Below are 24,216 nucleotides of genomic sequence, written 5' to 3'. Positions count from 1 at the left end.
AGAACCTTTTGATGAGCTATAAATACCCTCTTTCTCCAACTACCTTACCTTTTTTGGTACTTTTAAACGGAGTTACCTAATTCAGGCTAGATAATTTAGATTAAGAGCATCTGGTTTTACCTGCACTGAAAACATACTCTGAATGCTGCAGCCCATCTGCTGTTTTCTTCCTTAAGATCTTTTAAGTTAGAAATGCATTCTGGAGCTTACCCAACAAAGACGGTGAAGAAATTCTAGAAGAAGATAACTTCCTTGAAAAGATACCAATATTATCCCAAGTTTCTAAACATTAGAAATGCTCAGGTATAACAAAGATCACTGACATGGCTGAAAGGAAGTTTAAGGAAGGATATGTTTCTGCAAAATGACTTTATGCTGATCACAGGGTGGGAATTTAGTGGTGAATCAAATGTACTTTGTCAAAGAAAAGAAATAAATCTCTAGGAACCAAAGTGCCCCATTGTCCAACACATTTCCATTAGGAACAAACAGATATAAACAAATCACAGAAGAAGCATCAGGCATTTAGACTATTACTATGTATTTTTGTTTGTCACTTTTATGGAAGTTGTCCTTCCTGATTGCATTACAAAATAACCAGAACTCAGCATTCTTGGGTTAAGTTTCTTCAAGCGTTGATCACAAACTTACACTGCTTTACAGTAAGTATTAATGCATGGTGCCTGTTATTCTGTCATTTTGTTGAATAAGACTCAAATCAGCAAATCTCAAGTACTCCCAACTCCACATAAAGTCAGTAGGATCCTCAGGAATACAGGACTCCTTTGAAACAACCATTTAAGATTGCAAAGCGAGATATCGGGCTGTTACAAAAAGATGCTAAAGATGTTAATTTGGTGACATGAGCTGCATTACTTTACAGTTTTTATGCTAATTTTCTTAATAAAATATAATTTTTACCTTTTTCTAGGCACAAACCAAGAATATTATTCAGCAACCAACAGTATGATAACTCACTGAGAACTGACATACATTTATGTTAGAGCTACACTAGATTTGAATCCAAAGCATGTGTTTATTTGCAAGGTCCAGCTACAGAATGATGGCCTGTATCTCTGGAGGTTGTGTCTGTGAAGCTTAGAACAGCTGCTCAGATTTTCCCAGAGGTGTGTGAAGAGCTATTCCATGGCACCACAGACAGCCTCTGATGCAATATATTCCTGCTCAGTAGTTTCTAGTGCTTGTCAACACAAGCTTCTAAACCAGAGTGAAACCAAGCACCTAGTGTGTATAACACATACGTAACATAATTTTTATTAGGGAGCAGTTCCCCCAAAAGCCCTGCTTTATTGACTTCAGAACAAAGGTTTCACCAACTGGCTTATAGGAAAGGTTTAGAAAAGAAGTCACCAAACATTTATTCATTCTGCAGGGTCCTGTAATCCTGGAGAGGTGGGAAGTTTGACTTCAGAAGTAAGCTTCCCCATCCTAAATTAGGGAAACATCTCCTTGAGGGTCTTTAGGACTCCAGATGTGCCAAGTCATAAGGACTGGGAATTCTCTTGAGTCCTCGCCTCTTTCTGTGCCTAACAGCATAAACCAAAGACCTGTAACTGCCTGTCTGTGTGCTACTTCCCTTAACTTGGTAAAAAGAATGTTTTCCCCATGGAAATGCCTTGCCCAGCTGTGGATAGAGGATCCACTACAAAAGCCTCCCATACTCTTAGTTGCAGGCAAGAGTAGGGCAACGTGGCATGGGGAACCTGCTGCAGATACCTCACTGCACAGAGAGGTGCATGGAAGAATTCCCAGGGAAATAGCTCCTGCTAACAGGGCAAGAAGGAACAAATCATGTTGCTACCCAAAAGCTCTTTCTTTTCCATGCAAATCATTTGCAGATAGCACAATACAGAGGCCCAAAATAAAACACACTTTCTTTTCAAAAGGCAAGCAACATTGTCTTCCTCTTAGCATCTATCAAAAGACAAAGAAGTGCACAGATGGATAGCTAAATACTGTCAAGTAACGCAAATCACTGCAAGCAGAGAAGACATTGACCAAAAGGGGGGAAAAAAAAGTTTCAGTTCCTTTTAGTAAAGTTTAACCTCCCTAAGTTCATGAACTCAGTTATCTAGCATTAGCCACTTGTAAAAATATTAGCTTCTGGTTTTCCTGTTTCTTCTGCTGGAGGATTAATTTCAGGGAACTTTCAGTCTTTCTTTTGATTCTAATGCTCTTAAAACAACTGCTAGAAAAGCCATAATATAGTCTGAATCAAAAACAAAACCAAGACAATGAAACCTTTTATTCATAACCATTTTTGTACTAATTATTTGGTTATTTTCCACCAAATCATTCTCAAAAGCCAAGCATACAGAAGTACAAGAGGGATCTATTTGTAACAAACCCAAACTAACACCTTTGCTCTTTGATGAATCTGTTGCCCGTCTTAAAGCGTTCATACAAACAAAAATACTTATTATTACCAGCTACAAAGAAATACAGTCTTTCCTAAAACTCTAAGCTGCTGATTGTAAAACAACGTTCAGAGCATTTATTTGTTTCAAATCTGTCTTGCGCTACCTTTCCAACCACATTTCCATTTTTGATTAATCCAGCAGCTGTGTTTCCCTGGAACAAGAGCCGATCACAAAGCCCAGGATGAAGCACAGAACACCACAAGGTAAAGGGAGACGTGCCAGACACTCCGTAGTGCTCTTCAAGCATTCGCTAGTGCTGCTGTCTTTAATTGAAGAACAAATATATACTGGCAACAGGAGGCAGTATAAAATACTGCAATAAGTAGTCCCTGCTACACCTGTTAAATTCAACTCCTTACAAGCCAGGAAGAACATCTCTGACAAATGGAGCCTGTAATTATAGGTGATTATTTTTTTAATTCTGCTTTAATTATACCAGCACACCCCCAGAGAAGTCAATGAAGTTGCAGATCAGAGATCGCTTGGTATTTTCTGTTAAGTGACAAACATGCACAAGCATACATATAGTCAAAAAGGAAACAAGCAAATTGTCCCAAAGCACATCCCCTGTAACATCAGTTCTTGAAAATCTGGCTGTGAAGCCAGAAGAAATTTCCATCTCCCTCCCCACAACAGCTCTCGCTTGTTTTTCACCTCTGTCATTTGAAATATTTTAGGTAACAAATGTCTAAATCCTCACAGATTTGCAAACAGATGTGCTGGGGGAAGTGGTTAAAGGAACATTTCACAATTCTCATCCAGCTAGAGAACTAGCTGACAAAAGTAATGCCAAGCCACAGCTTCTTTACGGAACCACCCTGGGTAGGAAGCCAGGAGCACTCTGTACTTAGTTACCAAGTTGCTGCTGCATTCCTCAAGAGCTTTCCAGAAATCCCCCAGGAGCCACTGAATCTAGTACTTTTTCCTCATACAAAGCTGAAACAACAACTTCCTTCTGCAGAACTACTTAAGAAAGACCAAGAGTCCTGACCTGAACTGGTCAGAATCACTCCATATATCCCTTTCAACAGTTTGACATTAATATTATTCATTTCAAGATAACTTCAGCCTTGTACATTGTTGATATCAGTGCTCCTTATCTGGAAGTTGCTGTCAGTCTGGAGCTACTCTAAGGTGTCTTATTCAGGTTTTTCTTTGAAAGAAAGTAACAATACATTCTTCAAAGCAAACAAATAGATGAGCGATTTTCAAATGAAATGCATTTCTGTCTTCTATTTACATATCTCAGGGCAGAAATTTTCCTTTTTATTTCTATGATTTGGACTAAGTCTTCCACTTTTACTAATAAAAAAATGTTTCAAATGTTAAATGAATGGTTTATTTCATTGCTTACTATGGCAGTCACACATATCATTGAAATGATTAGTTCTTTATGTAAAGTAGACCTATGGGTAAAGACATTACAATAGATATTATCGTCAGCCTTATATAGAAAATATTAGGAAACAAACATCTAAGAGAATAGCAAGCTGTTTCTCATAGATGGTATGTAATGACCAAAAGTATTCCAAGGAAACAAGATTTGTGTAGTTTCTGTCATGTACCTTACCTCATTTTTACCTAGACTACTTTTGCTTGAACACTGCTCACTGACCAAGTGTAACTTCAACTGAACTGTTTACACCATCTCAGACTCTTCAACAGAAATGCAACCCTGGGTTCTACAAGTGCTATCAATCCCACAGATAACCCTTTGAAAGTAAATTTGATGTAATTTTTTGCATGTAGTTTAAGAGTGTACTGTATTTTAGACACCTTATCTAAGAATTAGAAAAAAATACATTTAGAAACCAGTGTTCTGTAGGACTACCTTCAGGCTGGATATTAAAAATGGGAAGAGGAATCAAGGTCATGATCTCACCCATATTCCCCAAATTTGAATGAGTTCATATACAAGGTTCTGTTTTTATCTTCTGCCCATGAATAAATATATAAAACAGCTCAGTCATACCAAGGTGTGCTGGTCCTTTTAGGGTAATTCTCACACTGCGACTCCCATGTGGTACAGCAATCACGGTTTCTTCCCCTAGGAAAATTAAAGAACTGTTTTAGAAGTTAACTTGCATTAGGGAATTTGCACATCACATAACTAGACTGAAAACTGTCAAATGTGTCTAAGAAAATATTTAACAGGTTTCACAATTTTTCTATTAAAAATAATCATATGTTATTTTATTAAGTACAGTATACTGAGCCTGTTTGCTATGCTATGCAACCATTAAGACCTAGAAATGGACTTGTAAATCTTCCTCACTATTGGAAAATTATTTGCTATTAACAAAAACAACTGAAACGTCAGTAGCGTATTAGGAACATATTTACACTCTGCTGTCCTAGTTTTATTTCCTAATCATTGAATTGACATAAGGAATCTGCTAAGTAGTACTTCCCCCTTAGAAAAATCTGCAGCTGTTCAGTCTCATTTTGCCCACACCTCATTTCCTGCTGCAGGTCACAACTTTAATAAGTGGCAGGACTTACAGGAAATAAATCATCTACTTAACACTAACCCTTAACCAATTACAGACCAGTTAAGACCAAATATATATTAGCTATAATGTATATGTTATAACAGTGTCTGCATCTAACTTACCATATAAGATCATTCCTTCCAGTAAGAGCCTCAATTTAAAATTAACCAGCCCTGGTTTTAAACCAAACCAGCCCTGAATAGGACATGTCAATACAAAACAGCTTTTGGCTGCCTGAATGGCCGCTTCATATATAAATGTACAACACACTTACTTCAGTGTGTGTTACAAAGGCAGAAAGTTATTACTTTCCATTTCAAATGTAGGAAATCTGTGATTTGCCCAAGCAAACTGAGTTAACAGTCAAATCAACAGACCAGGGTCTTTCATGCCAACAAGAGCAGTGGTCTCAGACGAGGGTACGCACAGTGCATGACAGGGATATCCACCAAAGGACGAGAGAATTGTCCAAACAACAAAAGTACCAGCATGCTGTCTCCCATTCCCATCATGGCCCAACTGCCAATCCCCTTTGAGGCAGGACCTGCAAAGGTGGGCCCATCACAGGCACACCCTGCAGAGGGTGCTCCGTTCAGTGATGGCAGTAACGTACATCGAGGGCCCGGCGCAGAGCTACTTCATTTGCAAATTCAAGAAGTAATGTCAGTTGAAGGTCAGTGACACATTTGCTCCCAAATTACTCATACAATATTTAAAGTAAGAACATTTGAATTTAGTTTTAACTAAAAAATAGTTGAAGCATGTTTCTTTCCACTTTAAACTGGACCCTTTTATAGTAGATGCTAAATTATCAGCTTCTGGTTTACATCCCCTTAGCATAAGTATGAAATCCTGCCAAATGTTCAGGATACCTCAAGCAAATACAGCAATTATTTTTTCTGAAATAAACACCTTCTTATGTTACAGTTTTTATATCGCCAATTTCTAGGAAGGTCATTTAAATATAACAATTTATTTTGGATGTAATAAAATATGATCTTTATTAATTTCATACTTGGGTATTCCACCAGAGTGCAAAATACTACAGTAAGAACAATAATACAGTTAAGAAGCCCTGGAAAAAACATTAACTACTGAACCACTTAATATCTTTTTGCATCTTGGTTTTTCATCAGGCGAATTGCTAAAGATAGCCAGAAGGTAGTGGATGTGTATATCTTTAAAGTAAGGAAATAACTACTGAATTCATATGTGCTCTACAGCATTTGAAAGAAAGCAGGTTTGAGGGGCCCATCTGTCCCTACTTGGTCAGGAATTGTATCCTGTCTTGACAACCAACCAGCAGTTACAGCACAAAACCTCAAATAAGAGTCTGATTATGACCAGTTCTGAATACACGCAACTGCTGTTTTGAAGTGGAACCAAGGGCACTCTGCGCGGAATGGACAAGGCCCAGATTTGCAGATGTGCAGAGATCTATAGGACTGCTCCTCTTGAGAACAACCAGGGTCGTTCTGCTGTGCTTCCTCCACCTCCTTACAGCAAGCTCTGCTCGCCCCGGCAGGCCTTGTTGATCCCTTTTCAGGATGCTTCACATTCCTTTAGCTGTACTACAGACATTCCACCCTCACCGAAGCACTCTCTGATATGGTCCAAAAGTCTCATGGGGGTGCTAAATTTGGTGTTTCTCTGCAGTGGAGACAATATTACCAGAAAGTATTTTATTTGCATTAGAGGACATGACTAAGTTCACCGCCACAGCAACGTTCAACCTCTGCAGCCCTATAGACCTGTCAAGAATTCTGACAGCAGGAGATTCTTGTGACCTGACTGAGATAATTACAACCTAGGGCAGTCTTTCTATGAGATGAAGTAAATTACAGGAAAAAATAAAAGTGAGATTTTTTTGAATTCTGGGGAATTGGAAGAAAATGGGACAGAGCTGACCTAAGGGACTCCACCTTCTCCTGAGGACAGCTTTAACTTCATATGAAACAGTAGTTATCATTGTCCAGTTCTGGCTCCAAAACAATGTATTCCAAAGGTCTCTGGTTCTCAGTTGAAGCATATAATTCATGTTCTTAAAGGAACACAAGGCTCTCTAAACCTATTTAAAAATGGTTATGCTCTACATCTCCCATTAAATCAGTAGGATCCACACTGTGAAAAGCAGTGAACTCCTATGAAAACATAAGAGGAAATTACTACCCTGAAATCTATACTTAGAATTTCCAATTATCTTTTTTTTTTTTTCTTCCTTTTACTATTTATGTATCTTTGAAAGTTAACTGCTGACCTTCGTCTAAAGTTGAAAACAAATAAGCCCAAAACCATCCGGAACACGCAGAAACACTACACTGTAAAATCTGATTTTAGAGTCATAAACCTCACCTTAAAAACTGAGAAATGGGTTAGATATTGTCTCTCTATTCTAACACTGCTTCCACTCTAGGGATTCCCCTGGGCATGTGGGTCATCTTTCTCTAGCACCTGCTTCAAAATGGACTTTCTGCTCTTGCCCGGGGAATCTCTCAGCAAATGTGTCCACACACTACACACAGCACTTGCCGATTAAGCCCCCGGATTGCTTTTACTTTAGATGGCAAGGTTTGATGGTGTTTCTATGGTGTTAATGTGGATTTAGATTTTGGATTTCAATGAGAGCAAGATCAGACTCCCTGCTATGGTAAGACTGGGAGCTAATCCCCAGGATCAAAATAAAGGAGCCACATTCCTGAGCTCAATCCAATTCAGCAGGTTTTATTTATTTTTCCATGTGGGCCATGGTGGACCCATTTACTGTTTCACATATGGGCCAATTGGGATTTTTCCCCTCTCTCCTCTTACAGTAGGGCAAAGGGTTTATTTCAGGCCTATAAAAACTGTTTCTTTCCATGTATTTGCTAGGCACTTATCTGCTGGTCCTCCAGTTCTGTTCAAAGGCCTAGGTACTCTCAAAATACAAAGAACAATAGTCCAGCACAAGGGAACTAAAAAGCTTGAAATTTTTGTAGTCTTATTGCAGCAGCTTCCCTCATTCACTCTCACATTAGGCATAATTTCAGAAGACATCAGTCCTGGGTATGTGCTGACCTGCCTAATGACAAGAATCTGCGCAAAGCCAAATACATACTCTTTAAGAGATACCTGAACCAGACAGGTATGTGCTACTAAGAGTAGCAGTTATACATCTTGACCCCAAAGTCATGTTGCAAAATCTGTATGGGCACATCCTTTCTGTCCTTGAGTTCTTCCCTCTCCAGCTTCACATTCTCTCACCCTGTATCTCCGTCCCTCTGTCTACAGATACCATGACTGAAGTCTGTCTCTTCATGTGAGCGTGCCACTTCTTTGCATTGTTGAGTAAGTATTTCTAGGCTGTAATTTTAGTTACATACTTCTTTCTACTTCTGGACACCTCTTCTAAAATTTGTAAGCACTGGAGAAAATGTACAAACAGCAGTCCATCAAGAAAGTGGATCTCAAGGAAATGCAGTGCAAAATAAATAATGAAATACCCAATGTTCTTACGCAGGTAAGAATTTCTCCAAGACAAGCAAGATCAGGAAAGTAAAGAAGGAGGCTTCATACTACCTATAACAGGTAGTTATAACTATATATAACCTGTACCTCAAGTAAACCTACCAAACTAAATGGATCTGTAGACTGAAAGAGTTGGTGCTGAAGCCCCTGCATCCCCACTATGCATATTGCAGGTGCTTCACTCGGAACTAACTCTAGTCTGATTTCGTAGTTGTTGGAGAACATTATGAGCTTTTCTGGGGCACATCTTCTGGTTTAACTTAAAAAAAAAAAAAAAAATCCAGTTTATGCTCTCGAAGATCACTCCATGATGTGAACTGATGAGCAGTTTAGGACCATGATGAAATTTGCTTCAAAAAACATACTCCTTATCCAAACTGAAATGCTAATGTATTGGTATTTTATCCTTCCCCACACCCAGTCTTCTTGCCAAACCAGTCCCAATTCCCTCTTCTGGCTCTACATACAGTTTATTTTTCCCCTTCCTCTCTGAGTGTTTCTGACTCTGTGTCCCACCCCAGATTCCTTATCTAATCTCAGTCTTCCGCTCTTCCTCATTTTCATTGACCTGTGTATCCGTACATCCAGTCCTCGGCCCTCCTCCCACCATCTCTTATCTGTCTTTCCTTCACTGTCAAATTTTTCTTTTCAGCTAGTCTCATTTTGTCTTTCCCTCTCCTCATGTGATCTCATCATCCCCAATCATAAGTCTGAAGCCTTAATGCCTGAATTAAAGCCCTAATTCTGTAATGCCTGAATGTGAGGCAGGAGGCATCGTAGAGTTCATCCCATGGTACCCATTCCACACTGCAGCAAAGCAGAAATCAGAGTAACCTCAAGGAGACTTTTTAACAGCTTAACTCTGGAAGAACAACAAGCTAATTTATTCTAAGGACATATTATCTGTTTGAAGTTAGGATGTGTAACGAGCGAAAGCACACTTAAAAGGACAAGTTTTCAAAAAATGTCAGTTGTTAGCATCCAAAAAGCCCCTACAGAGCCTGAAAGAAAAGGTTTTTTTGAAGGGTTGTAGTAAAATATGTGTTGATGTTCACAGATATTGCAAAAGACTTGTCCATGACCAGAAGACCAGTGCCTGCCAAATTTCAAATCCCTGATCCGTGATCAAGTCCAACAATGGGGGATGTTAAGACATATTAAAAGAAAAGGTTTCAGGAATGTTTTGACAGTGGGAAACAACATGTTTTTCTCTTCTGTGTCCTTGGAATATGCTGAGTTGTTTTGGCTGAATTTTCTCCAAAACATTCAGCACCTGGCATGGAAAGTTTCTGACCCAACTGTTGAATTTTGGCAAAAAATGATTCATATAAAGTGAAGTATCAGGCAACCTTGACAATGGGGGTTACCGGCTCCATGTATATTGATTTCAAATGGGAAAAAGATGCAAAGTAGCAAGCTGTCACAAAGCTGAGCCAGCTGATGACACTGAACAGAGAGCCTTGCAGAAGGCCTCTCTTTAGAAAAATTACCAAAGTGAAAGTAGGTTTTTGGTTAAGTGTGTTTGAGGATGATGACATACAAACATGTGACAAGAAGTGACCAATGATAAATTACACAAATGCCATAGGAAATAAAACGCATGGCAAGAAATTAAAACAGTTACAAAGCTATCAACATTGAAACATTTGTATGAAGCTTTTAGCAAACAGTTAAGAAAGATAAAACTTGGGAGTCTCAGCTTGAGAATCAAATAAAACCCAATTAGGACAAATCTGTGCCTTTAACTTCACTGTCTGTAAATTTCAGAACCAGCATCTTTCCTTCTTCCTTGGTATCAAAATCAGAACACTTTCCTACCATTGCTTGCCAATAATGGTTCAGAAAGCAGACATCGGGGCCCAATCCTACAATTTTTCCATGTGCACAAAGTGCAGTGGAGTTAATGGGAGTTCCATGCATATAGTACTAGAAACATCAGGCCCATGATATCTCATTTCCCAATGGGACGGTACATTTTACAACCTATTACACTTTTTGTTTGAATATCATTAGTCAAATCTTTAATCATTTTACCAGAATGTTAGAATCTGGCTTGCTGGCAGAAGTTTAACTTTGTCTTTCAAAGGCAATTAAGTGTTAGTGGAAAAAATAAAGAACTTTTGAAATGACAGTTCATTTCATATTTGCAAAACAGTAAGTTTTCCTTCAGTGATGTTTAGCTTTCCAATCAAAGGCATTCATTTTATGTAAAAACACATAAAAAAGACAATAAAATAAAGTGAGTCCTTTATGAGAAATCATTTGCTATCAATGCCTAAATTTATTTTTTAAAAATAAGGACCAAGATAACTAGGCACTTTTATTTTCCCTTATGTCTTCTTTTTTTTGGTCATAATAAAATCTTTGGCTCTTGCTCTCCTTCCAATTCTTTAATTTGCCTCATTGCACAATAAAATTTACATCCTGCTCACAACCTTAGGAGCTCCCTCTTAAATACATGTCTGTCATGTGTCGATATTTTACGTCTCAACACTAGCTCTGGAAGCTTCCAAATGACTATTTGGAAGATACTATGCCTCCCTTCACTCATACATTAGCACAAAGAAAGCACAGCTTTATTTCCACATTTCATTCAAATCATATTCATAGTATTGAACAACTTAACCCAAAAAAGATTTTAGCACTATCAGAATATGAAGAAAATAATAAAAAAAAATCTGATTTTAGTTGCATGTGTGCTGTTTTGCTTGTGTGAATGATAATTTCATATAATTCATATAATTTAGTCTACTTCAATGCAAGATAAAACCAAAACTTGACATAACTGACATCTTTTCCCAGAATAGTCTATCTTCATATTTAATTTTAAAAACTCTTTAAGAGCCACTAAATTATAACAGAGAAAACAATGAAGCATGGGTATACTTCACGATCAACTGATATCACCTACATGGACTTGTGCAAAGAATTTGACACTGTCCCACTGCCATCCAGAGGGACCTGCATAGATAAAAAAAAATCTGATTTTAGTTGCATGTGTGCTGTTTTGCTTGTGTGAATGATAATTTCATATAATTCATATAATTTAGTCTACTTCAATGCAAGATAAAACCAAAACTTGACATAACTGACATCTTTTCCCAGAATAGTCTATCTTCATATTTAATTTTAAAAACTCTTTAAGAGCCACTAAATTATAACAGAGAAAACAATGAAGCATGGGTATACTTCACGATCAACTGATATCACCTACATGGACTTGTGCAAAGAATTTGACACTGTCCCACTGCCATCCAGAGGGACCTGCATAGACTCGAGAGGTGTGCCCATGCAAACCTCATGAAGTTCAACAAGGCAAGTCCTGCACATGGGTCAGGACAATCTCAAGCACAAACATAGGCTGGACTGTGGCTAGATTGAGAGCAGCCCTGAAAAGGACTTGGGGGTGTTGGCTGAGAAGCTCAAGATGAGCTGGCAATATGTGCTCACAGCCCAGAATTTCTTTATTCTGAGGGTGGTGAGGCACTGGAACAGGATGCCCAGAGAAGCTGGGGATGCCCCATCCCTGGAGGTGTTCAAGACCAGGCTAGATAGGGCTTTGAGCAACCCGGTCTAGTGGAAAGTGGCACTGCTCATGGAAGGGTGATTGGAATTAGGTTATCTTTAAGGTCCCTTCCAACCGAAACCATTTTATGATTCTGTGGTTCTGACTTGGTCAAGGCAATGGGAGACATTCCAAGTGATGTCAGCTGTAGTCAGCTCTTACCCATGTGAGAATAACATAAGTGAAATTAATATTTTCTGTCACAAAATAACAGGTTCAAAACCAGATCCCTTTTACCGATTTTACTGTACTTGCATAATAAGTCGCAATTAAATGCGAATCTTTTTGTTACACTTATCATGAACTATCCAACCAGACTTAACAGTACAACAAGTTCAGTTTGGGTTGCCTTAAACTAGCTAGGGTGTTCCTAGGAATTTCCCTTCTCCAGGATAATCTCTGTTGGTGTAAAACTGGAATAGACAATGCAATTCCTTTCTGTTCTAGCTGACCTCCACATCAGAAAGAGCTATTTTGTGTATATAAAGCCTTATATAGCTATATCTATCTATATGTATATAGCCATGTGAAACAAATACAACTTGATAATACTACAAAAATATTATCACTCTTTACTGCTTCACAAATGCTTGCTCTGTGCTGATCAGAACCTTGGAGTATTTGATATGACAAAGTGAATAAAAAGCGGCCCTCGATGAAAATGCTTTTTCAGCTCATTGCAAACATTCAAGACATTTTCTCAGTGTTTCAGGATAAAAAGCTTTATAAATTGCTGAACTACATTCTTCCACTCATGAAAAAGGCCTCTAGCAAACACAAGACAAAGGCTGACACTGACAGCCCATCTCATACACACAAAAAAAGGCTCTTTGACTTGTGCAAAATCATTCTGTGACTTTAAAAGATGTTGCCACAAAAATATTCACTTTTTAATTTAGATTACCTGTCTTATACATATGTGTTGAATTAGAGAAATTATGCACCTGCACAGTGTTGCATAGCCCAACATGAAACCTTGTAAATCAATACAAGTAATCACACTCTAAGGTAACAGGCATTGAGATAACATACATTGCGCTTCAAGTTACATCCACATGGAAGCATATTGCAAGCAGTGGCATTGAAAAACCCCATGGAAATATTTATATGCACTGCAATAAGAATGAAGCATGATTCAACACACAACAGCTCTTTCAAAGTCAGGGCAAAGTGAAATATTTGCAGGCTGCACTACAACAGTACTAAAATATATGCAGCTGTCAAAGGCAAGTGCTTCATCCATTTAAAAAAACCAACAAACCTGCTTGCATTTGAATGTTGAGTATTGACTTTACTCTAAGAGCACCAGATCATCACCCTTGGATCTTGTGACTCTGCAGGAAGGTAACAGACCTCAAAGGCTCCATCTCCACATGAGAGATGAACGTTGTGACTTCATAAACAGAAAAAAATAGATGTGAGGCAACTATCTGACATGATAACCATATAGGACATAAGCTGCAAGATTACAGGGAGCATCATCTGGGAGGACGGAAAGCACAATTGTCAGAGGTGAGCCTCTACTGAATAACCTTGCCTGGGTATCAGTGTAGCCAGGCTCTTAAGACTCCAATAAGGGCCTAATTCTGACACCTCCTCTCTTATATTTTCAATACTGCTGAGGCTTACAGAGTTACTCACAGCAAGATGCTAATTATTTTGAGGCAGAATGGCAAAATTTGAGCTAAACACACACAAAAAGAGAAGAAAGTTTTATTCCCTTTCACATTATGCTTTTTGTACCATACAAGTAGTTAACTTGCCTCTGAAGTTCAACTCTCTTTAGATACTTAAAGGAAAAAAAAAGGCAAAGTTAAATTGAAAACCAGGCACTTTCAATCATGGGCCACAATTTCCATAAAACCATCTATAAGATGTTTCCATTATTTAAAAACATTGCTGCAGCATCACATATATTGCAACATGAGGATACCCTCTAAAATAAGATGTGCATCCTGATGGTTATTCCTGATAGAATGAATTGAGTAAGTCTATAAAAAAAAAATATGCATATCTCAAATTCTTTCCTAGCTATACCCTAATGCGTGGTATCCCTCATGGAATTTCAGAAGACTAATCTAGCACAGACTTTAGAATAAGGAGCTTTGGAAAGTTGCAAACAAGTATATAGTGAAAAGGTCAATACTCTGCAATATCTGTGTTAATATACAAGCAGAAAACATAGTCAAGGATAAATTATCATAGGATCAATTTGCAACCTACTTTTTTCTGGTGAGACATGTGCCTTAGCTTGTCCCCTCACAAGCCTGCATGTTGAACCATCTCCTGCACAGATTCCACAGTTGTCTTCCTTGGCATTGCTCCCAAGTTGTCGATCACAGCCTACTGCCTGCCAACATCAACACCACAGTCAGAAGGAGGGCAAAGCTGTAGTAGACATGCTCAGGTTTCTGGAATTTTATTTATTATGTTATCCTTTTGATTTTATGAGCTGGCCTCATTCTATCAAAGCATATCTTGCTATTAAGGATTTTAAAAGCACACTGTCATTTCCATGGTTTTAATGATGAACCACAACAACTGATACATTAAGCTATTCAAGCATAGGAAATACATGAATCAGTTTCACAGTACTTATATGAATGAATACCATTGAGCGTTATTCATTCCAACACAAGGACAACTATGTTATTTACAATTTGTTTTTCATCACCTGTTTAATTATGTCTGAGAAAGGATTAATGCAACGAAATAACCCAAGTTAAACATTTAAAGGGCACTCAGCCTTTGGCTTCACAGACAAGCAGCTGTGGGCAGTGCTCATAATCTAGCGCCCTGGCCGTTCAAAATTTAACTGGAATTCATGTAGATCTCCTATTTGCCATTTATGTCAATGACATATATATTTGCTAACCAGGTTTTAAAAATCTTGGATGATTCAGGTTCTCACCTTTTGATTATTTTTTGTGTTTCTGAATATGAGACCCAATCTATAAAACTTTCCAATTATTATTATAAAAACACCCAAACTTAAACACTGCCAAAAATTTCAAAAGCAAAGTTTTTGAAAAGCTGTCAGTTGAAAACCCTCCAAATTATAATGAAAACATTTTTCCCAGGTTTTCCTTTCTCTTCATATCAGTCACTCTACAAGAAGCACAGGAGTGAGAACAGGATGACAAAGAAGAACAGACAACATTGACTAAAAGCACCTTCTTGCTGAAAGGGAGATGAATATTTGGTCTCGCCTATCTTACCCTTCACAGTTTTGTAGATGAATTTTGCAGGTAGTACCAAATTCTGAGCAATGTGTTAAAAAGCTAATCTGCAGCTTCAATTTTTCTCAAGTCAGCCTATACACCTCTTATATCCACACATCTCTGAGAAGTGCAGCTAATTTATCATGGACATATATATTTAATCAAACTCTAAACTGACAAATGGATAGAAAGCACTCTGGAAATTCACAGTTAAAAGTAGTGCTAGAATTCTGAAATTGGCCAGCACACTTGTCTTCCTATATAAAAATGCTTGGAAGGGGCAGTCTTAGCTGCCAAGATCCACTGCATCTGTGCTATGCCAAAACTGACACACGATCCCCTTGGAGAGGTGAGGATCGAGTCCGCACGTAAGAGGCAGGGTTGGGTCTTCCAGTCTCTCACTTAACACACACAAACTGCACAAATCATGCACATCCGCTGCCAAACAAGGAGAAACATAACCTTAAAGTTTCACGTATCTATAGGAAAGACAGCAAAGCAGCCTCAACTCCCGCTCCTGCCCCTTTCCCTTACTTTCCCAAAACCCTACATCTTGCATTCTCTTAAGAGAAGGAAAATATGGAGGATGGTTTCTGGTACTTATGGGCATGCTGCACTGAAGAGCATCTTCTTACTAAAGGGTTCAGATTTACTACAGAAATCTACCTTAGCAGCAGGAAATTATTTTATTCCTGCAACTGAAAGAGACTTTCATCCTATGTAGCCTAGCAAAGAATTAATTTTAAAAAGAAATATGCAGCTTAACTGAAATGAGGTAATGTTATTGTTAAGTGATAATAAAAAAAAAATAGTTGTAAAAAATGAAACAAATTAATAAACGTGTGAAATCAGACCATCTCAGAACAGTTGCTTATTCACTACAGAGAAGCTATGCAGGAACACTATACTGTAATTTAGGATTGGATTAAAGATTAAAATGTTTTCACTTGAAGATGTTTTATAATGTTAACTCCAAGTTCACCACTGACATCCAGGAAATAACACAAAGATTGTAAAAAAATTACTCTAGACAATCTTTTCTTGCCATTTTATCAGGAATTAGGATTGAGAAATTAACAAAAACACCACTACTTCAGAAAGAGAAATTGATTGGGCCACTGTGTGAATCAGAAAGCAGATAAAATTTCAGGGGGTATAATAATACAACGCTCAATACATGAACACATTGGCCTCAGACTTGACAACTCTCTTTCAGTTCCCAACTCCACAAGGGACTTTCTTTTTGACTTTCAAAAACTTCCTGTGCTTTTTGATTCCAGTCTGTGAAAGGGGTAAAACTGCAATTCCCCACCTCACAGGGATGTTGCTAGAATAAATCTCCTAAAGATTCTGAAACATTCAGATGGTGCAATGATGGGGACCGTACCAGCAGTTGAGAGAGTCTATATTTATCTCGGATAGACTTTTAAAGTATTTATTGCTCTCCACTGCTTCTCCTGTTCTTATTCACATAAAGATACTACTCGAATATGGAGCTAAATTGTTAGAACTACTGCAGATGTAGTCTCTCCCCAGATCTCACGACACATTCCCATTTTGCAGTGTAATCTTATTTTCTAAATATTAAGAATCTGTTTATTCACTCATCAATTAATACTCAAAGGAAAAATTAAGCTGTATGAGAAACTGCTGGTTTTATTAGTTTAAACTGTGTTATATTTGTAGGCTTACAGATCCTTCAAGCCTTTGGTGAGAGAAGAGTATTGAGCAAGCAGAGTATTTGCAAGACCAGCTCATTACAATAAAGCCCAACATGATGATAATAAACATACATATTGAGCTATTGCATGTAGTCACTATGAAAACAAACTCTCATTGCATAAAACAAAAATTATACAACTGTGCAAACAAAAGGGAATATTGTGTCCAATATGAAATGTAAGAAAAAAATCAGCACAGCAGCATACTTTAGAGGACTTTTTCATATAGCATTCTTGCTTATTTTTTAATAATACACAAATGCCACAGACATAAAACAGGACTGCTAGCTAGACTTAAACCTGGATGTGGGAAAAGCTTTACAGCTCCCCTGCCAGCCAAGGTGGATGTTTGTCTACCTGCATTCACCCTCTGTGGACTTCCCTCTGAGATTATGTTTATATCAACTGTTATGAATATAAGTATCAAGCAATGACATCCTGGAACACAATTCAGAAAATAACTCAAATTAGTGTCACAATTAAGGCTTGAAATGAGCACAGAAATTCAGATTTTGTTTAACATGAAGCACCCAAAAATTCTACAGAGTTTAATGTGACAAGCCTCAAATTTAGAGCTAACTGAAAAAGTGTTACCACCCTGGGATATTAATGAGTGCACACTAGGGTGGGGTGATCAACACTATGGTGGGGTGTATTTCAAAGCTGAGTGTCTAGAGTTAGCCTTTTTTAGCTGTTTGTATAACCTTGATAGCAAGCAGTATTTCTCAGACAAGCTGGACAGCCACAGATCTCATCAAAACAGGGAGCTGCAAGGCCTTAAACACACATGGTATTTTGACAACAAACATTACCAATTATAGGTACACCATGCGTGATGTAACATTTTGAAGAGAGTAAAGGCGTATTTACAAGCAAAGCTGCACAAGGACAAGAAAATGACATATGGCAACAACCTTCCTCAGCCCCACACACCACCTCAGCAAGCCAAGGAGGTCTGATGATTTTCACGATGAAGGCATTTCTTAGGGTTAATTTAACCCACATTGCTCACTGTTTACAGAGCAAAGGGATCAGCTATAAATATTACAGGCAGATTGGGAAAACATCTGCAGGCTTTTAGGGCATAGTCAAAAATAATTATATTAGGTGATTTTAACATAGGTTGCATAAATGAAACAAGTGATAATACAAACTATGTAATGGAAGGATTGGGACCCTGTCAAGTTAAGAAATCTGCAATCATAAATACCATCATTCAAAAAAATGATACAAGCATTGTAATGATTAGGTTGTGAGCTCCTCAGACAGCAGGGTGGATATTGACCAATACGTAACAAAATGAACAATTTTGTGGAAATTTAATATAAAAACAGTATTGAGGAAATGGGTACTTTGTGCATTTAACAAATCAGCCATGATGGGGTATTTATGAATTTGGATAGGGCAGGAATATTTTCAGAAACAGGTGTGTGACCCATAACTACTTTAGGACAGAACCTGAATATGTTATTGGTCTGTATTCTTCCAAAGTAAAAAAAAACAGAAATATGCAAACAAATAATATTGATTTGCTACAAGCAGCTAGGATAGAAAGCATGTGATTAAACAGCAAACACAAAAGCTCATCGGCTTCTACAAACTTCTAAACTAAATGTCAGTGTGCCAGTCCTATTGTGAAAGACAATACTGAAGGGTGTCAAATATTTTGTAGCATGCTTAGAATAGCTCATGAAAGTTCAGAAAGGCAAAGGAAGAGCAAAAGGTCAGGCTATAAAATATAGTAATACAGATGAAACAGAAAAATGAAATTGCTGCTGATATGTTAGAGGTGACTATGGACCATTACAAATATTTTTGCAAATATGAATCCAAAAATCACTCAGAAGCTCCCACAGCTGTTTCTTTAGCTCTTATTCACTTAACATGGTTTCAGCTGAGGAATTAGACTTAAACCAAGAAATTAATATAACATGTTAATTTTGATTTGTGAAGGTCAAAGCACAATCTGTTAAATTCAAAGATCTTCCTTTCTTAAGGAGACGTTTATAATTAAGTATGATGAGAAAATGGACAGGACTGCAATTGAGAGATTTTCAATTAAGATTCCAGCATGGCAAAAAAAAAAAAAAATCACTGTAGTGAAAAACCCAGCAAACCTCAAACCCCCTTCAGAGTCTTCTTTCAATCAACATAAATATAAACACAGACTACAATTGCCAATGCAGAGCCCAATGCAGGATTAGGATTTGAAATTTCAATTTCTGCTTGTTAGACCATTGCTTTCCTTAACTTTATGATTCCCACAACCGACCACTCACCTCCAGCTGCAGGCACTAGGCACTCTCTTTCAAATAGGCACAACGCCATTTTTTGTAGAATGCACTCCACAGAGGTTAGTTGTCAATTATAAAGATGTTATATGTCAATTATAAAAAAGTATTTCTGGGGTGTTAATGAATCAAGATTACATGCTTTACATAAAGAACCTGAAGACATATCTATACTCTACAAAAGAAGAATACTTAAGTGAAACACAAGTAAAACCAGAGATCTGTGCATAACAAGCACCATTTAAGTGTTAAGTGTCATTATTACTATAAAAAGCATAAAATTATATACAGCAATATATATAATTATATGCAATATTTCTCTTTAGAAAGGGCTACCCCCCTTCTATGGACCTCTGGAGCCAGAGATCAGGTACAGCCAGAAAAAACAAACATACTGAGTTCTTCTAATAGAATTGGCCACAAAAGAATAAATCACTGCTGTTTTTATTTGTGACAGATACATAAATTCTATGAAACATTAATACTGAAGTTGCATTAGTGCCATTTTTTCTCTACCTACTGTGTCTTAGACTAAGCTCTTTAGCAGACAGACCATTTAAATGTTCGGCATTGTATACGTTAAATATTATATAATTTTCTACTTTGACAAATAAATTTTTGATTGATATAGAATCTCATTTATAGTAATCCCATTAAAATGATCAGTTAAGTTTATTTTTTCAGGGTTCTATGTTTACTCGAGGAACCAGCAGCTCAGTGTCAGGGAGTGATGCCCGTTATTAATGTGATTTGGTTTAACAAAATAAAAAGAGAAAATTAATTCAACCACATCTCAGTGTGACATAATTACCATCCTTCGACAGTCGCTGGGCAAACCCACAATGCTTGGGGACATCCAGGTGATGGCTACTCTGAGTACACTCACACCTGTGGGCTTTCATCGGCCTGGCTATTTCAAAGGATGCGCAACCACGTGTACTCATGAAATAGACCACTAGTGGGATTTTAACATAAATATATAGATGTAATTTAAAGAAATGCAGCAAAAGCCAAAAACCTAGTAAATAATTTAAGGCGAAGTGCCCAGTGTGCTTAAAACGTAAAAGAAATACTACATTTCTGCTGAACAAGGAACTGCACTGCAGAATGCACAAATGGAGATGACAATTATTCTTCTTCACAAGAATGTGCTAAAGTAACTATACAGAAGATCCTCCTCCTCAAGGGCTGTAGTTATCCCAGTACATGTTGCACAGTAGACTGTGTTTCAAAACTTTTTAGCAACATATTTGTTATAGCAATATCTCAGTAAGCGAATCCTCTATTGGTTGGACCACTGATCTGCTGAAGGGTAGAGATGATTTTGTGGACAAGGTGCAATTGGGCTTTCACTGCCTATGAAATTTGTCAAGATGTGAAAAATTCAGAATGAAAATAGACTATTACACCAAACAGAGCCAATGAAGTGATACGACTGCCCTGTCACCAGCATGGTAGCATACTTGGTTTGTTATAACCAAACTATTTTAGCCTTACAAGAGATCAGAAGATAAAAATGGAACAAAAACATCTACACACTTTTAAAGATTATCAGAATTGCACAAAATACAAAATAACCTTAATTATCTCTGGCAAAAATATCTCCTCCAACTCTTGTGACTTGACTAAGAAAGGACAAACGTTTTATTTCAACATTTACTAGTAAAATAAGAAAATATTGAAAAATTCTTACATGCTCAAAAAGATAAATCTCTATTGCAGTTTATTAAGAGTCAATCTCAAAAGGGAAAATTAAAATCCCCAGGGTCTTGGTGAGAGAAAAAGGATTTCTATTTCTACAAGTACAGACACACCACAAAATCCAAACCTCAGAGAAATTAAGGCTGTATTTTACTGCACAGTTGCATATGCTATCACCATACACAGATCTTATTGCATCAGTGTCAGCTATTTGCTGCATTTCTCCTACTCTATTTGTCTTAGCACAGAAACACAGTACAGGCAGATATTAAGAATGTCTGTGTCCATACAACAAATAATTAATTTTAAATATAGCTATGGGAATTTATGGTAATAAAAACATGAGTATAAAACCTGTCATGTGAAAATCCTGCTCTGTCTTAGTTGATATTTTCCATGTATCTTTGCCCCGCTGTTAAACTCTGTTGTCATTCAAAGCCCATCTATTACTTTAATTTGCAATCTCTGCTCACATCCTTTGCTTTGTGATAACTTCAGCTTGCACTTTATTTCTACACAGATAAAATATGTCCCTAGAGAGAATATAAAGAAAAAAACTCCCACTGTCTCTTTCCCATGCTCATCATCTACAAGTAATTGACTCTGACAAACAGAGGGAGAGATACCAGAATATCCCTCCAATTAGCAAGGTCACTTCCCTTTTCTTTTGTTTTCTTTTTTTTAATTACCTTTAAAAGTAGCATGAAATACTAGCTTTCAAGTACCTCTTTCAAACTCTGGTTTATCCTCATGGAAGGTTTAACTTGGTTTGAGACATGAAGTGGTCTTCACATGGTCCTGTCTCGTAACTCTTCAGTTATGTCTAAGCTCAGTCTAACAAAGGCCTGATTCAGGCACAGGTTCTCATATCACTGCAATCACACCAGTGCAGGCCAGTAGCAGCCCAGACAAGCTGACACAGGCTTCAGCACATGTTAATAAAGAGAATACAACCCCTTCAGGGACCTTTAGTAGGTACTCTGACTAACAGCGTGTGTCCCAGCCCACCACTTCACAGCAAGGGAAGCAGCAATCCCAGCTGCCAAGTTGAACGGGTGTTAGTGCTGGTAGAGGTAAGAAAATTTCCTCTGTGTAAGAATTTTCAGTTGTTCGCAGAGGAGAAAGCAGGGAGTAAAGGCAAAGTGTGCCAAAAGGCAAACCTTGGAAGAGAGGCATAAAATAAGTCAGAATGATAGGTATGAGGGGACACACCACGATGTTCAAATTCCCCAGCCATCCATACAGAGGAAAGGAATGTAAAACAATAAAAAACCCCAGAAGATAAAAAATATAGTGTATAAAATTCATTGCATGCTAAAGGGCTCCTAAAAAGACTTCCCACATATTTCCGCAAACATTTTATATCTGAAGGCAAGAGGCTAAAGGGTGTTCCACAATTCTGTAAATCCACTTCCATCAAATAAAACAAAGTGTTTCCAAAACATTTAACTCTTACTACAGGATCTGTCACATGCTAGAGCAGCTAAGAGATTATAGGACCACCCAGCAGGGAGGAAGTACCCTTTCCCACAAGGTCTCCATTTTAAAAAATATACATACACACCCCCAAAGAATAGCACACAAACTCCCATTGGGCTTCTTGTTTGTGAGAATGCTTTCAAAAAAGAAATCAATATATGGAATCAGATTACTTTGCTGCTTTTCTAGCTGGGTCCAGCCACATCTGCCTTGCTGTATGAAGGCGAAGTTAGTGCTGGGGGATTTGAAGGTTACTAAGGCTCTAGTTCAAGACAACACACAAAATGGTTAGTTTTTCTACTGTCATTGCTCACATGCTTTAGGACCCTGCTAGGCTGGGAAGTAAAAGCACATTTCTACAAAGCTCACTAAAACAAAACAAAACTTGGCAGAGAGAAACGCTTAGGAAAAAAGAAATATAGATAAGAAACTGGAGATCAGAAAAAATCCACTACTTATCTGACAGGAAAGGATAAACTTAGACAGTAAGAAATCCCTATAGGGAGTATTTTTCCACAGAAACAGTAGGAGGGAGAATAAGACAAGATCTGAAAAGAGACATCAGTTTCTAGCAACAGTGGGCAGCTGCAAAATAAAAACAAGTGATTCCAAAAGACCTTTTCAGTGTCTGAGTATCCTATTATTACCTGCAGTAGAAGAACACCTCAGAGTTGCCAACAATATTGTCACAAGGGAACCACTATACTGAGGTGGACTGTGACATTAAACGTGGTGCAAGCACAGCCGTTGGAGGTTGGCTACGTGATCTGCTGGCTTGGGCAGTGCCGACAGCCTCTGACTGGTGAGGAAACCAACCCAGGCTACAGAGGGTGATGCTGGCAGGTCACGTAGGATGTGGTAACTCGTGCTCAGCATGGCCCCATCCTTCAGTGGGGCTTCTGGAGAGCCACCAACATTTCCCAGCTGAATTGCAGCTGGAGCTCCCTGCTCTGCTGTTTTATGACATATGTCACATGTATGCGGTCATATGAAGATTTTGATATGTAGCTCTGAGAGCCAGACAGTTGTGTTGGATCTACACGAGTAACTCCCATATTGTCTCTGGATAAGGTCCAGCTTAACCCTAGTGCCTGCAGTAATATGTAGGCAGAGTAGAGGTCTTTACACAGGGATTCCTTCATGCTCCAAAGTGCACTTTAGTCCATGTGTTCGCTAATTGATGGCACCCAGGAAAGAATGCCAGGTTCAGTAAAAAAGACTGACTTAACACAGAGCTACCTCAAAATCAGTGTTCTTCCTAGGAATAAATTACTTGAGCTCTGAAGGCGAATAAAGGAGGAAAAGGCAACGTGGACATTTGTTTCTTATTTTTAAATATTAAAAAAAGATTGTAAATGTTCATTTTGGAAAAAAAAAAAAAAAGGTTCTTTTTCAACTGGTATCCAAGAATTAAGTACTCTGACTAACATATGTGAGAAACACAGCTTTATGTCTGCAGTAACACTGGATGGAAAGGAAACACTCCTTTCTAAATACCTGAACACTAAACCTCCTGTGCATCTCAGGCAGTCCTTTGTCAGGTTTACAAACAAAAAGATGTATCTGTATGAATCAAAAGGAAAAGTTCACAAACCAGCTTAAACACGCACTTTAGGAAAGCAACTCTCAGAATAAAAGGAGTCGCGATTCAGAAGAAATTAATAATCTGCTATGATTTTAAGTTTTAAACCCGAGCGAAGCTAATAAAAAAAACCAGTGCAATAGTCTTCCAAAACCGTACTCAAACTGTTTTCAGTGGAAACTCCAACAGATATTTACATTAAGCACAAGTGCCTTGGTA

General features: G+C 37.9%; 1 protein-coding gene across 8 annotated transcripts in view; it reads right to left on the bottom strand.

Annotated features, from left to right (window-relative positions):
* ADAMTSL3 (ADAMTS like 3) overlaps positions 1-24,216 on the bottom strand; it is a 188,699-nt gene that overhangs the window by 64,608 nt on the left and 99,875 nt on the right. For all 8 annotated transcript variants that reach the window (XR_001412367.1, XM_014944716.1, XM_014944717.1 and 5 more), the window contains exons 7-8: positions 14,226-14,352; positions 4,414-4,488 (exon numbers count right to left, since the gene is read on the bottom strand). Coding sequence is in view for 7 of the 8 variants with exons in the window: in XM_014944716.1 (XP_014800202.1) it covers positions 4,414-4,488; positions 14,226-14,352 (202 nt within the window). In the remaining variant the exon portion in view is untranslated. The remainder of the gene's footprint in view (positions 1-4,413; positions 4,489-14,225; positions 14,353-24,216) is intronic.

Source organism: Calidris pugnax, unplaced genomic scaffold, assembly GCF_001431845.1.
Source record: "Calidris pugnax isolate Ruff unplaced genomic scaffold, ASM143184v1 scaffold70, whole genome shotgun sequence".
NCBI lineage: Eukaryota > Metazoa > Chordata > Aves > Charadriiformes > Scolopacidae > Calidris > Calidris pugnax.
This window is presented reverse-complemented; position numbering and strand designations above follow the sequence as displayed.